The 16,468-nt window shown below is 40.6% G+C and overlaps 1 protein-coding gene across 1 annotated transcript in view; it reads right to left on the bottom strand.

Annotated features, from left to right (window-relative positions):
* The window catches only part of arhgef1a (Rho guanine nucleotide exchange factor (GEF) 1a), a 260,502-nt gene that overhangs the window by 222,366 nt on the left and 21,668 nt on the right, over positions 1–16,468 (bottom strand). The window contains exon 2 of the mRNA XM_028795071.2: positions 1,401–1,525. Within this exon, the coding sequence (XP_028650904.1) occupies positions 1,401–1,472 (72 nt within the window). The 5' untranslated portion in view covers positions 1,473–1,525. The remainder of the gene's footprint in view (positions 1–1,400; positions 1,526–16,468) is intronic.

Genomic DNA, 16,468 nt, shown 5'->3' with positions numbered 1-16,468 from the left:
CAGGCTGTATGGTTACCAATATTCAAATGTACCTTGCATATTGTTATTATTTATGAATATTATCAATAATACATTGTTTAAATTGTAACTTAACTCCTGCTTGTCTTTTACTACACCTAATTGCCTGAGGTTATAGATGTAGGAGGGAAGGTGGGGAGAATTTATTATCTATAATACCTTATAAACAGTGGTAAGTCTGTGAGATTTGAGGCATTCTGACAAAGGCTACACTTTAATAATACAAAAGGGGAAAATAGAGTAATATATTACTCTAGCAAGACAAAACATGTACTCTAGTGCAGCAGAGTGCATATGGTGGGACTAAGCATTATAAAAAAGGGCAACAAAAATAAAAAGCCATCCACTGCTTTTCTTGAATGCCCAGGTCACTTGGCACCATGTGCCTGTTTTACAGGGCTGAACTCATGCAGTCAAAGTCCTCTGGATTATACCATCAGTATTACTTATACTGTTATGATTCAGATCAGCTGGAGAGAATGCTCTGAAAATCATCATCTGTATTAATTTCTCTGATCAAGGGTGTCTGTTTACTGAGGTTCATAGCACTCTGTTAAGCAAGTACCATCTTTAATTGTAAGATAGTTTATGTAGCCCAGTAACTAGTTATAGTAGCATATCAAAGCCATTTAATGTTTCCCCATCCCCATGATAAGACGTTATGTCCTCTCATGTCTCATATTATTGCCCATGTTCTAGTCTCAGCTAAGATAATTTGTCTTTGCCCTGGTCAGCTAAAGTACCTTAACCCAACTGCAACAGTTGTGTCTAGGATTTGAAAGAGTCATCTGTTCATATTTTTGGATCCATAAAAATATCAGTACTTTCAGCTTTAGGTGTCCACCTAGTTTGCCTACCAGTTAATGCTCAACTAGAAAGATCTGGTGAGTGCTGCAGGCAGAATATATATATGCACTCAGAAAGGGACATCATTGCATGGAGTGTCTAAATTTACTACTTTATAAATGGGAAGATCTGCTACTCCAAACTGGCTGGGATAACTACTGTCAACTCCAGATAGCCATGAATATTTTTTTCTGAATCAGCACATTTACTGCTGAACTGATGTGGTCAATTATAAGTTTTAACAACTTTGTGTCAACATTTAAATTCAACTACAATGAGTTCAGTTAAGATATTAAGAGAATACTTGTAAGGTCAGATATCTGTGAATTTACTTCAGAGAATACAAAATCAGGAATAAGTATATGGAATGAATGAGATTTGGGGAAAAAAAAAAAACTAAGAAAACCTGTGCAAAAAAGCAAAGGCAAAAAAGTAACAGAAAGGTATGAGAATAAAACAACCCACACGCAAGCTGAGATAGTGAATCTGAGAGGTAATGTCATAGCTTGACAGGGAGTGTGACTAGCCAAGCTTACCTGCACACTTGACAGGGAGTTACTGTCAGCAACATTCCCAAGTCCATTGCTCGGTAGAGAGTGTAACCTCATTGCTTGGTCCTCGTTTTACTTGCCTCTTAAAGTATCATGCTTCCTCACTCTTTCTGCAATAAGAAGAAACTATTATTTTAATTAATTATGTTATTTGGTCAATCAATTATTTCATGTAAAGATGCCAAAGTAACCATGAGTAACCATGAATGAAATTGTCTGGTCGGGAGAGTCTAAACATTACTATATGCAATGTTAATATATAATTTTAAGATAGTTCCTTGACCTTCATTAATACTCTTGTGACTCATTTGGGTTGCAAACATAGTTTTGGGAATTACTGCCAATTAATTCAATTTGCTTATTGATAAGGCCTGTATTACACGAGGCAGGAATCAACAGTTCATACAATGTGAGCATTATCTATCAATGACAGGGCATTATTTTTATACTCAATCATGAGATGTGCTATATAGCTTATATTAGCGTTGGGCGGTATGACCAAAATTCTATATCACTGTATTTTTCAAAATTGTACTGGTTTCACGGTATTCAACGGTAGTTTTTTCCCATGCATGAGTTAACCACATTTTCCACTGCAATTACTGCTAAGTAATAACTAGGAATAACCTATTCCACTGTCATGAGATTCCAATGTCACTGACATTGTACAAAAAAACATTTTAATGTGCACACAAGTATTAATACTGGTTTGCATGGCCCCATAAAGTGATAGTTTTCAAGGAGGGGGGCACTAATGAAGAGAAGGAATCACATTGCATGACTGATACAGTCAAAATATAGAACCTTTTTACTGAAAAAATTTTGCAAAAAACTTAAACTAAAAATTGGACAACATATTGTCAACCATCCAAAGAGGCATTTAGACTTAGTAAAATATCCAGAGGTGCTTGTCAAAAGTTGTATTACACTGAACATGTCTTAGAAAAGGAATAAACAGTAAATTTTTTTTGAAAACCAACTAGACTTTCTGTTAATGTTAACAATCTCTGTCCACTGACACGTTAAAATGACTTTTTAAACAACTTTAAATATTATGCAGTTTAATGATGGTAAACTAATAAATAATAACAACAATATAAATAATAGTGCAACTTCCAGTACTAATACTATTACTTCAAAACTTCAAGCCCAGGTACATTACACAGTATTTACCAAAATAAAATAAAATAAAACAAGTGCAACTGGGTGAGGACATCTTTACCAACTGAACCATCATTAAGGCAAATTGCATTAATATGGACCTTGCTTCTAGGCCATATACACAAATAATAAAACTGCAACTTGCATTTATAATATTATTTGTGGTATAGTGGGTCCGCAGCTGCAAAAAAAAAAAAAGGTCAGTTTATAAATCCAGTTTGCCGTGTCCGTGGGCGCAATTGCACGGCCATGAGGAGTTGATGAGGTGATTGGGGCGAGTTGCACCCGATCGTTCTCATTTGCTTGATCGGCTTACTGCGGCGTGTGAATATGGCGCTGCGCCCACGTAGACATATATTTATGGGCCGGCAGGATAGGGGGAAAGAAAAAAGAAAAGATAGAGCACAAGGAGGTTAAAGAAGGGAAAAGGCAGTCATGGGAGACGATCCAGACACCAGGAAGGTGAAGGCAGCACGAGCTGGGGCTAAGTGAGGGAGCGCAGGCTGAGGCGATCTAGGGGCTGGTTCACCCCACTGACTAAGCGTGTAGAGTGGGGCGAGCAAAATGTAAGACCTCCCAATGGATCTGAGGAGCGACTGAGTGAGCGCAAAGGAAGACAGGAGGTATGCCGACCTCTGACGGTCTGGCTGCGCAGTGTGGTGGCAACCAAGACAGGGGTTGGCAGAAAGCAGTTCGTGCTGCAAAGGCTCCGCCAGCAACGCCAGTGAAGGGTGGAGACTTTAACCTCTATTTTAACGGATTTATTATGGATTTTATCTCCACGTTTCACTGGTTTTATGAATTTGCTATTTATTTGGGTACTGTATTTTTCTGAACACTACACAATGGACACTTTTGGTTTTACTTTGACTGTTTTTAACAAAAGCACTTGAGCACTTTCCACCATCCCCTGGCTTCAATGAGATTTCTCAGCTCATCTCGGTCATAACTATCAATGGTGTTGGTTCAACAGACTCCCATGTGGAAAGAGGGTGTCTTTAGGGGACCGGCATCGTCTAACTATTACACAGTAACCAGATACATTACACAGTGTTGAAAAAAAAAAAATAAAACAAGTACAACTTGGCTTGCAGTATTATCCAGTAGTATAGAAACAGTATTCACACATTTGAACATAATGGTCCACATCCGAACTTTTAAAACCAAAGTATCTTCAGACAACAGACACGGCACCTTTTTTCGTCAAAAGGTCTTCTGTGTCATCATGTTCAACTTTATCGTCTGCTACAGCTTCCGTTTAGGAATGTTGTCTGTTCATTTTCACCGTTCAATACCTCCATTAACGCATGTACTCCGTTGCATGCCTGTTTAGCGGTGCAGCAGTGAAAAAGGTCCCCCCTTAAACAGTTTCCAGCTGCGCCACGGTCTGAACGTTGTTTAGGCTATTTAAACCGGTGTTCTAGTATAAGAAAAATCCATATCATAACAAAAATAAAAAACGTTTTTTAGTATGAATCAGTATACTGCCAAGCACTAGCTTATATTAAAATAAAACTTTAAATATTCAACCTTTGTTTAATAAATTTACGACAATGACTCAATATGCTATAAAAGAGTTGACATAGGAACCTATATGAAAAGTTGAAGTACAATTGTAGTCCACAGAACAGAAAGGTTAGCCTGGAGCAAAAAACAAAACTCCACAGCCCAGCACCACATTACACACGCTTGTCACAAATAGGTCCTCTCCATTTGTCGTTTGAAGGATTTCATCACAGTGCAGGAAATCTTTAATGATACAATAATAACACTCATCATCATTCCTAGAGGATCTCTTAAATCAATCTCAGAAGAAATTTTGTCAAAACAGTTGCTAATGGTTTTATTTAAGCTAATTCTGTTTTTTTCCAGTTGAAGTTTCACTCTGATTGCATTATGGTCACAGGAATAAAACCAGCAATATGCATGTACATTTTTGATCAAATTTCTGTTTTATATATGATATATTAATGACACCATGAAAGCTTGCAATCTATAAACACAAAAGTAACTAAATGGTTAATTTTCCACTAACCAATTAATGGAATAAAGAAAATATGCATCATTTTATTTTATTGATATTTTTTTATTGTCTTTTCGCATGACCTTTGGAGGTTACAGCACAGGGTCAGCTATTGTACAGTGCCCCTGGAGCACCTTTCAGGTTAAAGGCCTTATCTAACTGGACTAGAAAAAATCATATAAAAGGGCTCATTGCATAGACAAAACTAGAAATTTATAAGGCAAGTTATATAACAGAGCAAAATGATTGGCTCAGTTCTAAGCCTGCAATGCACTTGTGCTGATTCCAGACCTTGTCTCTGCCTGGACGGGCTCTGACCCCTCAAACCTAATATTGGTACTGTGGGGTATAATCAGGCTCATAAAATGAACTAAATGAATTGAAATATGATTTTAATAGCCTATCATGCACTTTAAATAAATGGCAAGTTTGCACACAATCTGCACATATTTCTAAGAACAATAAAAGAGAGTTAAAGACATGTTTGTTAAGTTAGCAAGTGCAACCTGGCAATAGTTTGAGTGAGTGTGCGGATGTGCCCTACCAATGGAGTGGCAACCTCTGCAAGGTTGGTTTCTGCTTCGCACCAGATGCCATCAGGATACAGTCTGGCCTCCAGTTACCATAAACTAGAGAATATTTTGCTTTGAAAAGATAGTGGTGGTTTTTAGGACAGTGATATATGTCAACATTTATGACCATAGACAATATAAAATTCATAATGTAATATAGAAAATTTCTATAGTTACTGCCATCCCAGGGCACTTTAGAAGTACACACTGGTAGTATAATTGTTTTCATCTTTTAGTATTACATGTAACAAGTGTCACACAGTCAGACAGAAGTGTGCATTAAATAGAAAGCTTAAAAATTGTGTTTAATATCTTAGCCAACATGCCCTAAAGGCCTAAAAGGCAGAAATGTGCTAAAGGTATCATTACTGTAAGTTGCAGTAATATATTCAGGCACCTTTCTAAATGAGGCACTCATATGATCCAGACTAGACTATCACAAATACTGTATATTCTCAATAATTTCCACTGCTGAGCACCAAGGCAGGTATGGGGCAAAGGTTACAAAAGTCGAACCTATGGCTTTGCTATACTGGAATAAAATTCCCATATTTGTCCTAGAATGAAGACATCAAATCAAAGCTCAAGTTTCCATTTTACCAGGAAACGTTTCTCCTTCAATGGCCTTAAGCTAAGCGTATTACACCAGCTTTATATATAAAGCTCTAAACGGTTAGCTCGGCACTCCCACGGTGTAGAAATACAGACACCCCCCCCCCCCACATCTCACCTCCCCCACTCCTCCCCATAGTGCACTAACACTAGTCGACTAACAGCAGAGAGAGACGGAGAGAAAATCCAGCCCTACAAAGACCTTGTAACACCCAAAGCCTAATCCCATCTTGGCAGAGGTGATCACCTTTCAGTGTATGTGCTAGGAGACAATACAAGGCTTTGGGAGTGGCACAAGGCCAGGGTCCCACCTGTGAGAACTTTGAAACTGGTGTTGACAAAGTGGTGTTGCAGGCACAGCCTACATGTCTGCACACTCTCTTATACCAAGCACAGCAAAATACAATGGATGCACTGCTTTAGATCTGTTATGAAATTCTTTCACTCATATCATTCCAACTGTACATGTTAATAAGAGGTGAACAGAAAATGATTTGCATAAATCCCATACCTATAAAAAATATTACAGTTTTACTCTGTTTCGAAAACTTTTAAGACAAGATCTCAAAAATAGGCAGCGGTTACAAAAGACCATTGCATCAGGATGGGCAATAAACAGACTTGTGATTAGCTTTTAGGTAATGTTTTACAACAGGAAACAAATTCCTTGACATATACTGTATTTTCAACATAACTTTCTAATGGAGTTCAAAGGGCAAAAATAGGGAACTAATAGTACATAAATCGGAACACTGCTCTTGTCTAATCTAAACTGCTCAAAAAAATGAAAGGAACACGTTGCAAACACATCAGATCTCAATGGGAAAAAAACATGCTGGATATCTATATTGATATGGACTGGGTAATGTGTTAGGAATGAAAGGATGCCACATCATTTGAGGGAAATGAAAATTATCAACCTACAGAGGGCTAAATTCAAAGACACCCTGAAAATCAAAGTGAAAAAATGATGCAGCAGGCTAGTCCATTTTGTCGAAATTTCATTGCAGCAACTCAAAATCGCACTCAGTAGTTTGTATGGCCCCCACATGCTTGTATGCATGCTCCTAATGAGATGATGGATGGTGTCCTGGGGGATCTCCTCTCGGATCTGGACCAGGGCATCACAGAGCTCCCGGACAGTCTGAGGTGCAACCTGGTGGATGGACCGAAACATAATGTCCCAGAGGTGTTCTATTGGATTTAGGTCAGGCGAGTGAGGGGGCCATTCAATGGTATCAATTCCTTCATCCTCCAGGAACTGCCTGCATACTCTCACCACATGAGGCCGGGCATGATCGTGGACCAGGAGAAACTCAGGACCCACTGCACCAGCACAGGGTCTGACAATGGGTACAAGGATTTCATCCCAATACCTAATGGCAGTCAAGGTGCCATTGTCTAGCCTGTAGAGGTCTGTGCATCCCTTCGTGGATATACCTCCCCAGATCATCACTGACCCACCACCAAACCGGTCATGCTGAACGATGTTACAGGCAGCATAACGTTCACCACAACTTCTCCAGACCCTTTCACGTCTGCCACATGTGCTCAGGGTGAACCTGCTCTCATCTGTGAAAAGCACAGGGTGCCAGTGGTGGACCTGCCAATTCTGGTATTCTATGGCAAATGCCAATTGAGCTCCACGGTGCTGGGCAGTGAGCACAGGGCCCACCAGAGGATGCCAGGCCCTCAGGCCACCCTCATGAGGTCTGTTTCTGATTGTTTGGTCAGAGACATTCACACCAGTGGCCTGCTGGAGGTCATCACTGACCCACCACCAAACCGGTCATGCTGAACGATGTTACAGGCAGCATAACGTTCACCACGACTTCTCCAGACCCTTTCACGTCTGCCACATGTGCTCAGGGTGAACCTGCTCTCATCTGTGAAAAGCACAGGGTGCCAGTGGTGGACCTGCCAATTCTGGTATTCTATGGCAAATGCCAATCGAGCTCCACGGTGCTGGGCAGTGAGCACAGGGCCCACCAGAGGATGCCGGGCCCTCAGGCCACCCTCATGAGGTCTGTTTCTGATTGTTTGGTCAGAGACATTCACACCAGTGGCCTGCTGGAGGTCATTTTGTAGGGCTCTGGCAGTGCTCATCCTGTTCCTCCTTGCCCAAAGGAGCAGATACCGGTCCTGCTGAAGGGTTAAGGGCCTTCTATGGCCCTGTCCAGCTCTCCTAGAGTAACTGCCTGTCTCCTGGAATATCCTCCATGCCCCTGAGACTGTGTTGGGTCACACAGCAAACCCTCCAGCAATGGCACATATTGATGTGCCATCCTGGAGAAGTTGGACTACCTGTGCAACCTCTGTAGGGTCCAGGTATTGTCTCATGCTACCAGTAGTGACACTGACCATAGCCAAATGCAAAACTAGTGAAAAAACAGTCAGAAAAGATGAGGAGGGAAAAATGTCAGTGGCCTCCACCTGTTAAACCATTCCTGTTTTTGGGCTGTTGTTAATCTTATTAACACCAAAGCAGCTGAAACTAATTAACAACCCCCTCTTGCTACTTAACTGACCAGATCAATATCCAGGTAGTTTCATTGACTTGATGCTATACTCTAATTAATAAGTGTTCCTTTAATTTTTTGAGTAGTATACTTTATGCACAGAATTAGTCACTCTAATTAACCTCTTACTCATCTAATATTTTTCCAAACCCATTATGTGAATTAATTTAAACACTACTTACAGGGGGGTTGACACACTTGCTATGGTTTACCCTACCCAGGTTCTTACACCAGTGAACAGCCTTCTCTCTATTTGAAATGGCAGATGATCCTCATTTTTCACTGCCATTCCTGGTGCCCAGATGAATCAGAAAAAACAGCCAACTACCAAGGCTTTTACTTCCAAATGTTCCAAATGTGTTCAGCACCAAAACAGACTCATGTAGGCACAGACATTGGTAGGTGCTCCCCCATGCAAGCACTGATAGGCTAGGACTAGAAATATCAAATTTTCTAAGATGATGTTAACTCTTTATGCACAATCTGCAGTCAAAGTTTTCCTCATTGCTACGTGATGGTTTTTGATATGATATAAACTCCAAGCTTTAGACATAGAATCAGAAGGGTAATAGAGTGTTCATGATCAAGACATCTGCTTCTAGGGCCAATGCTATGCAAGGAGGTATGTTAAACCAGATCTCTGCTTAGGATTTACAACCACATTAGGGATTGCTCCTTTCCCACCAGAAAAACTTGTGCTCTGCGGTGGGTTGGCATCCTGCCCAGGACTGGTTCCTACCTTGTGCCCTGTGTTGGCTGGGATTGGCTCCAGCAGACCCCCGTGACCCTGTGTTCGGATTCAGCGGGTTGGAAAATGGATGGATGGAAAACTTGTGCTTCATGCATTGAGAACCAGCTTCCACATCCAAGGCCTAAACGTTTTGGGTCCATTCCACATATACATAACTATTAGCATTACACACAACCACCAACACACCCACACCAACCTTTGATTTGCACCCACATGGTGAGTCTGCTTTGATTTGTTTTTTGGGCAGAGCATAGGCAGGTTGCATGAGATGTTTGTCAAGAAACAATATTTGCAGGATTACAGAGACTCTAGGAGTGGATTTCAGCGTCCCTATTTAGGAGGATATTCTGTTTTGTATAATTAGGACAATCAAGAGAGATGGAGACGATAACAACACAGCCAAATAGTTACCTTTTAGCTCTCTTTGCAGGTAGTAGCAGAGGCAAAAAAACACATGGAATAAAGGAGTTTTTTTCTTGCACAATTAAAAAAAATACATGAGGAAGTTGGGCACTACTCATGACAGATTGCATGATAAATGCCTGGGCTATGGGTTTTTGAAGTGAGTCATGTATTACTCAGTCTGGGCCAGCATGAGTTACTATGGAAAAGTGGGTTCTCTTATCTCCTCCTCTTTGATCTGTATGCTCTCCAAAGATTCTGCATTCAATATATCATACACTTAGGTTAGTGGTCATTACAGTTATTTGCACCCGTTTTTGCCATCTAATTTTTTATAATAAAAATTTAAACTGGATTGACGGATGTTAACTAGATATAAACAAGAGCCATTTAAAATGTTTTTTGTTATTAATAACAGTAAAAGGGAGACCACCAAAATATACCCTCTTGATGCTCCACCCCAAAGCTTGAGAAATGTGGTAAATGTTAATAAAATAAAATAAAAAAAGAAAATTACGAAAGGGGTAGCCCTCTTGACAGCTGACCAGCATATGAATAAGACCAAAGAACAAGAAAAGAAAAAGATGAGAAAGTAGGTAGGTATATATTTGTCCTCAGGGGAAATCTGGCTTTTTCCAGGCACTCATCCACCTTAACTCTTTCAGGGTGGATGTCGACTTTTGTCGAAATTCAGGGGTATGGGACGGTAATCAGCTGTAAACTGTGACAAAACTTGCCATTATGTTTTAGTTCAACTCTCTTTAAAGTTAGCTTCATTGATTCGACCGAGATTTCCTGCGCGTGCATAGCAAAGAGCAAACAACCCCTCAAATGGCATCAACATCTGATGAATGCACAAAGCAAAATACTCTGTGAACGGCATTTTGCATGTCATATTGCTAAGTCAGACTCTGAGTTGTCGGACTTTGATGTAAGTGATCTGGAGATCGAAAACGAAAGTGAGTGGCCAGCGTCAGCTGATTGTGGTGCTCAACATGTCCGTATAGTTAATGCACCTATGCCAACGTTCACCTGAGAGGAATGCCTCTTACGATGACAAGAGGTACAAACCAGATTGCATCACACTGAGACTGCTACTGCTGCGCTTTAAAAGACAGCCAGGCAGCCAGCCCATCACATATTCCTGCTGGTCATTGAGCTGCCCCCATGTAGCTGCTGCTGCCAGAGTCACCGAATGTCACCATACAGCAAAAGATGTTTTATATTGATTTATGTGTGAAACCATTGCTTTGTGTGGTTTTCAGAAAACTGGAAAAAATATTCAGCCCTCAAAGAGTTAATACAAGGATAACTGTGTGTGTATATGTGTGTTTATCCAGTTGCTATGTCTCTGTCAAACAGATGGCACACCACAAACATTTTTAGTAATAAAATGCTTTGCTTTTTCCATTCCAACAGATGGCACATTCCAAACATTTGCAGTAATAAAATGCATTGCATTTGTTGTTCCAATAGATGGTGTATGACAAACAATAACACCACATTACTAAATGGCATACAACAATAGACAAATGCATTGCATTTGTCATTCCAACAGATGGCACATCAAAAACATTTGTAGTAATGCATTTTATTACTACACATGCTTGCATTGTATTTTATTTTTGCATGCATTACAAAATATATTATAATAGGTGGTGCACTGCAAATATGCACGTTGATTACTTAGATTTCACCCCGTCATAGACAGGTAGCAGAGACAGATAGACAGATAGATACATAATTCACACACACACTGGCCAGAATTACTAAAAAGAAAGAAAATTAAAAAGAAAAAAAAACTTCTGACTTGGCAATTATAGTACAGTGGTATAAAGGATGTGGGCTGAGTACTAGCTAGCATGTCTGAGAGAGGATGTGCTGCATTGCTCATAATTGCTCTCAATTTTGTTGTAATTCTCCCCTTGCTACAACCTCAATGGAGTCCAGAGTACATCCCATAACTGAGTCTGCACTTATAATTAGTTTGTTCAATCAGTGGGCCTCTCCAGAAGTGATGTTACTGGCCCAGCACACCACAATGTTTAAAAAAAAAAAAAATCACACTGGCCATCACAGCGATATAGAAAATTTGAAGGATGTTACTACTTGCATTAAAGGATCACATTCTCCTAAGAAGGAAAAAAATCTGCTCTGCCCTTTCTATATAGTTCCTCTGTGCTATGAGACCAGTTCAGCCAGTCATTGAAGTAGAGTGGACCACCTCTATATCTACTCCCTGAATAGTGACCAGACATAGAGGCTATTTGGTGTGGTAAATTCTATAAAACTTTCTTGATTTTGCTGATGTTTAAATGCATACAATTCTCTCTGCACCAAGACACAATGTTCTCCACCTGACTCCTAACTCTGTCTCATCCCCCCTAGCAATACTCCCCACAAGTGCAGAATCATCTGAGAATTTTGTCAAATGACATGACCTGGTGTTATATTTATAGTCCGAGGTGTACAGAATGAAAAGAAAAGGAGACAGGACTCTTTCTTGTGGCGCTCCATTGTTGCTCACATCCGTATCAGAAATATAGTCCTTGAATCTCACAAACTGCAGTCTGCTTGAGAGGCAGCCTATTATCTAGGACACCATAAGGCTCATTCACTCTACATTTACCATTTAACAGGGATAGCTGGATGGTACTGAAGGTACTGAAGAAATCAAAAATCATAATCTCATGGTGCTACTCATTTTGTCCAGCTGAGAAGAAGCTTTGTGGAACAGATAGATAATAACATCCTCCCAACTACATCACAGAACAAATGTCAACTGAATTGCATAGAGCCATCTCTAAACTGTAGAACTAGAAGCCCTAGGAGTTAAGGAATCTCCAGTGGGAAGTCAGTAAAGGTTTTGAAGAATAGTAGCTAGAGTGATTACCTTCTCCTGGAGTACAGAGAGGGGGAGAGTGTAAAAATTTAAAAGAAGGAAAATCACGGTAACAGGGCAACCTTCATAGAAAGAAATGAAGAGAGAGAGATTTGACCACATAGATAAGCAACTGGAGGACACTGCCATAACATGGAAGAAAGTGCCAGGGACACCTAAGGAACAGTGGTGACAAAGTAGGTCTGGAGCCAAAAACATTAAGTGGCATTTGCTAGTGGAGGTGTTGCAATGCAGTATTGCTGTACTCTAAAACACAAGGGGGCTCCGCCCCCTGCTCGCTTCGCTCGCCTACCCCCGGTGTTGGGTAACCCGAAATACATCGATGAATGTATGAGATATGTTTGTAGCTCCGTTAGTCGAGCTGTTTGGTTTTGGAGCCGAGACAGTTTTGCTTCCGCGGTTTCAGACGCGCGTTGTAGGCACCGCCGTCTATTGTTTTTGTCCATGCGGGCTCGTGTTTGTAGCTCCGTTAGTGGAGCTGTATAGTTTTGGAGCCGTGATCGTGACTCCATTAGTTCTCCGTTGTTTACCGTTAGTAATATGAATAATTGCATTTACTGTTAATACGGAGCAGTTTCTGTGGTTGTACTGTTAATAATGCATCACTGTAATGTGATTCACTCATGCTGTATAGTTTGGACGTGTGAGGATGACGTACATTCAATATGGAGCGTTCGTTTATTCTTATTACAGTTTGGACGTGTGAGGATGATGTACGTTTAAAACGGAGTGTTCGTATATTCATATTACGCGTTGTAGGTGCCTTTGACTTTCGTTCTAACTCGCGCCTTCTGTACTATTATGCTGTGTATGGTGAACCTTTCTGGACTCCGTACTTTTTCCCGTTTCACTCTGGGGCGGGGGGGCTGAATCCTCTTTTTTGTGTGGCTGTGTCGTTACCTATGGGTGCGTTGCCTCATTTCTTATTTACGTTAGTTGAGCTCCTTTGTTTTTGAGCCGTGACGCGTTGTAGGCGCTTATTTACATTAGTTGAGCTAATATTATACCTCCGGTGCCGTGTGTGTGTTTCATGTGGTAGTCGTTGTAGGCGCATGCGCCCTCCATACTATCTCAGGTTTGACTATGCTGTGTTTTAAGGACGTTTGGGGACGCCGTACTCTCTCCGGTTTGATTGTGGGGCGGGACTCCGAAGCCTGTTGTTTTTGTTTTGTCTGTGAGTACTCATATTATTGTATTACTGTAATGTGATTCACATATGCTGTGGAGTAGTGATGGGCGGAGTGAAGCCTCATGAAGCATCAACACGTTTGAAGCAATTGTGTCGGAAATCATATCGAAGCTTCGAAGCATTTGACACTCACCTCTCTAGGGACACCTCCTGGCCATTTGTATTAACAGCACATTTTAACAGTAAACCCTTAGAGCATTGTGGACGAATACTGAATCTCTATGAAGTTGTGATATACACCTTTGAAGTCAAAAATTATAATTGGCAATTGTAAATCGACATACGCTTAGCAAGTAATTATTCTGCAGTAATCGGATCAACGTTGACTAGTTACGTTAGGCGCTAGCACGGATTACCGTTGTTTAGAAGTAAATGTATACGTAACGGTGGCTTGAACAATTACGCCAGTCGGACAGCGCCAGGTCTCGTGTTCAATAACAAATCTGGTCAGCATCTGTCTGGGGATTGCAGATTGCCGTTGCCTGATGCGTTTGATTGATAGTTCCGATTATGCGGCAATGCTCCTTGAAAACCTGGTTGGTATTAGACTTCTAATCGGGAATTTAATCTGCATAATGTACATTCATATTCTAATTCCAATGTAAAACCAGCATATATCAGTATTTGAATTAAACTCTTCAACCAAACTAGACTACACCTCGTGGAAATGCGATTGGTCCATCACTAACTGTCACTAAATTTTGCAATAACTATACTGATACGAACTGGCGCTACACATCCACATCATCACGTGCATTGGAAATGAGACGCTGAGCTTTTGACGCACAAATGTTTCAAAACGACACCTTGAAGCTTGTTTAAAAGTGCACGTGAGATGATGAAGGGGAGGTAAAGCCAAATGTCACTGAGATATGTCGTGTGTTACTTTTATCAGCACTGTCAATTACTTCACCCCATGTTAGCCTTGTTAATGACGACGCTGTAGACTCTTCATCGATTGATACAGACGCCGGCATGAAGATCTACTAATGCACTGGAAACAAAGAGCAGGCAGCTATCCATATTTATAGTAATTTAAAAAAAAATCTGTCTTTGCCAGAAACATTTATTCTTGTTTACGGTAAGAGCAGCCCATACTAATCATTTATCTCGAAGCATGCGCAAATAAGACTTGATACACGTATATCACCTAACGTTCAAAGTACAAGACCTGCAGTTTACATATTGTAACATAATATAGCTAATACAACTAATGAAACCCTCTACGTTAGCTAGATCTACCATTTCATCATATACATGAAACAAGACACATATTTTCATTAGATACATCTTTATCACACTGCTGCCTCACAGTAAGGAGACCCGGGTTAATTTCCCGGCTCCTCCCTGCGTGGTGTTTGCATGTTTTCCTCGTGTTTGCATGGGTTTCCTTCGGGTTCTCCGGTTTCTTCCCACAGTCCAAAGACATGCAGGTTAGGTGCATTGGAGATCCTAACATGTCCCAAGTGTGTGCTTGGTGTATGTGTGTGTCCTGCGGTGGGCTGGCATGCTGCCTGGGATTTGTTCCTGCCTTGCGCTCTGTGCTGGCTGGGATTGGCTCCAGCAGACCCCCGTGACCCTGTGTTTAGATATAGCAGGTTGGACAATGACTGACTGACTGACTGACAGACATATTGAACATTAATGCAGTAATTATAGCAGTAATAATGAACCTGAGGAAGAAAAGGAATATTTATGAGAAGGGGCAGAAACAGTGATATCGTAGCAAACAGTATAAAAACAACATATAACACAGTAAATAGAACATATAGAATATCAAACAAGATATTACACTTCACCAGCAACCACCCGGTATCTCATAAACGGAGCTGTGTTAAAACTCTATTCAGAAGAGTCCACACCCACTGTAATACGAAGGAAACAAAAATGAATGAATAACTTCAAACAGATACTCAAAAACATTCATTAATCGGAGCTTACACAGAAGACGCCAAAAAACTCAGCAAACAATTGAACTGAATCAGAACCCCCACCCCACCTGGCACTCACTCCCTTATCACCACAATGTGTCAGAAGGTACAGCGGGCATCCTGGCCAAGTCAGGTGTCAGAATAGTGCACAAGTCAAGTCAAGTCAACTTTATTTATAAAGCACTTTACATACAACAGCCGCTGACCAAAGTAAACCCACGAACAATCTGCGCACGGTCCTCTTTAATGCTAAAAACAAGAAATCGATAGCAGAAACACGAAACGCAGTTTATAGTATTCCACGCAGTTCTTGCTCAGCAGTATACATAGGACAAACTTCAAAAAGAATCGCAACACGTATACAGGAACATCGCAACGCCATCAGAAGAAAGGACTCACTTTCATTGATCTACACGCATACTAAATCAACAGGACATACATTTAACTGGGACAAGTCAAATTTAAGGCCAGTACTAAAAGTGGCAAAGAGCTGGCCGAATCTTGGCTATCAAATGAGAACGCCATCAACAGACACTTGGACGTAAATCCAGCATATGTAAACTTAATAATAATTCATTACATTTATATAGCGCTTTTCTCAGTACTCAAAGCGCTATCCACACAGGGAGGAACTGGGAAGCGAACCCACAATCTTCCACAGTCTCCTTACTGCAAAGCAGAAGCACTACCATTGCACCACCTGTGAGGACACACAAGAAGAACACGTTCATAATAAATAAACTGTACACCCAATACCCCCCCCCCAATCACACTGATTTAGCCACCCCCCATCCACATAATGTTTTGCTATATATTGCCTTTGATTCTTGCAAGTCTAAGCATTATCCTCTGATGAAGACCCCTGGCAGGGGTTGAAAGCTCAGGAATACTTTATGATACATTTTTTCTCCCTTTGTGGATCTCCAGCTGCAAATATATATATATATATATATATATATATATATATATATATATATATACAGTAATCCCT

Source organism: Erpetoichthys calabaricus, chromosome 2 (genome assembly GCF_900747795.2).
Source record: "Erpetoichthys calabaricus chromosome 2, fErpCal1.3, whole genome shotgun sequence".
Taxonomy (NCBI): domain Eukaryota; kingdom Metazoa; phylum Chordata; class Cladistia; order Polypteriformes; family Polypteridae; genus Erpetoichthys; species Erpetoichthys calabaricus.
This window is presented reverse-complemented; position numbering and strand designations above follow the sequence as displayed.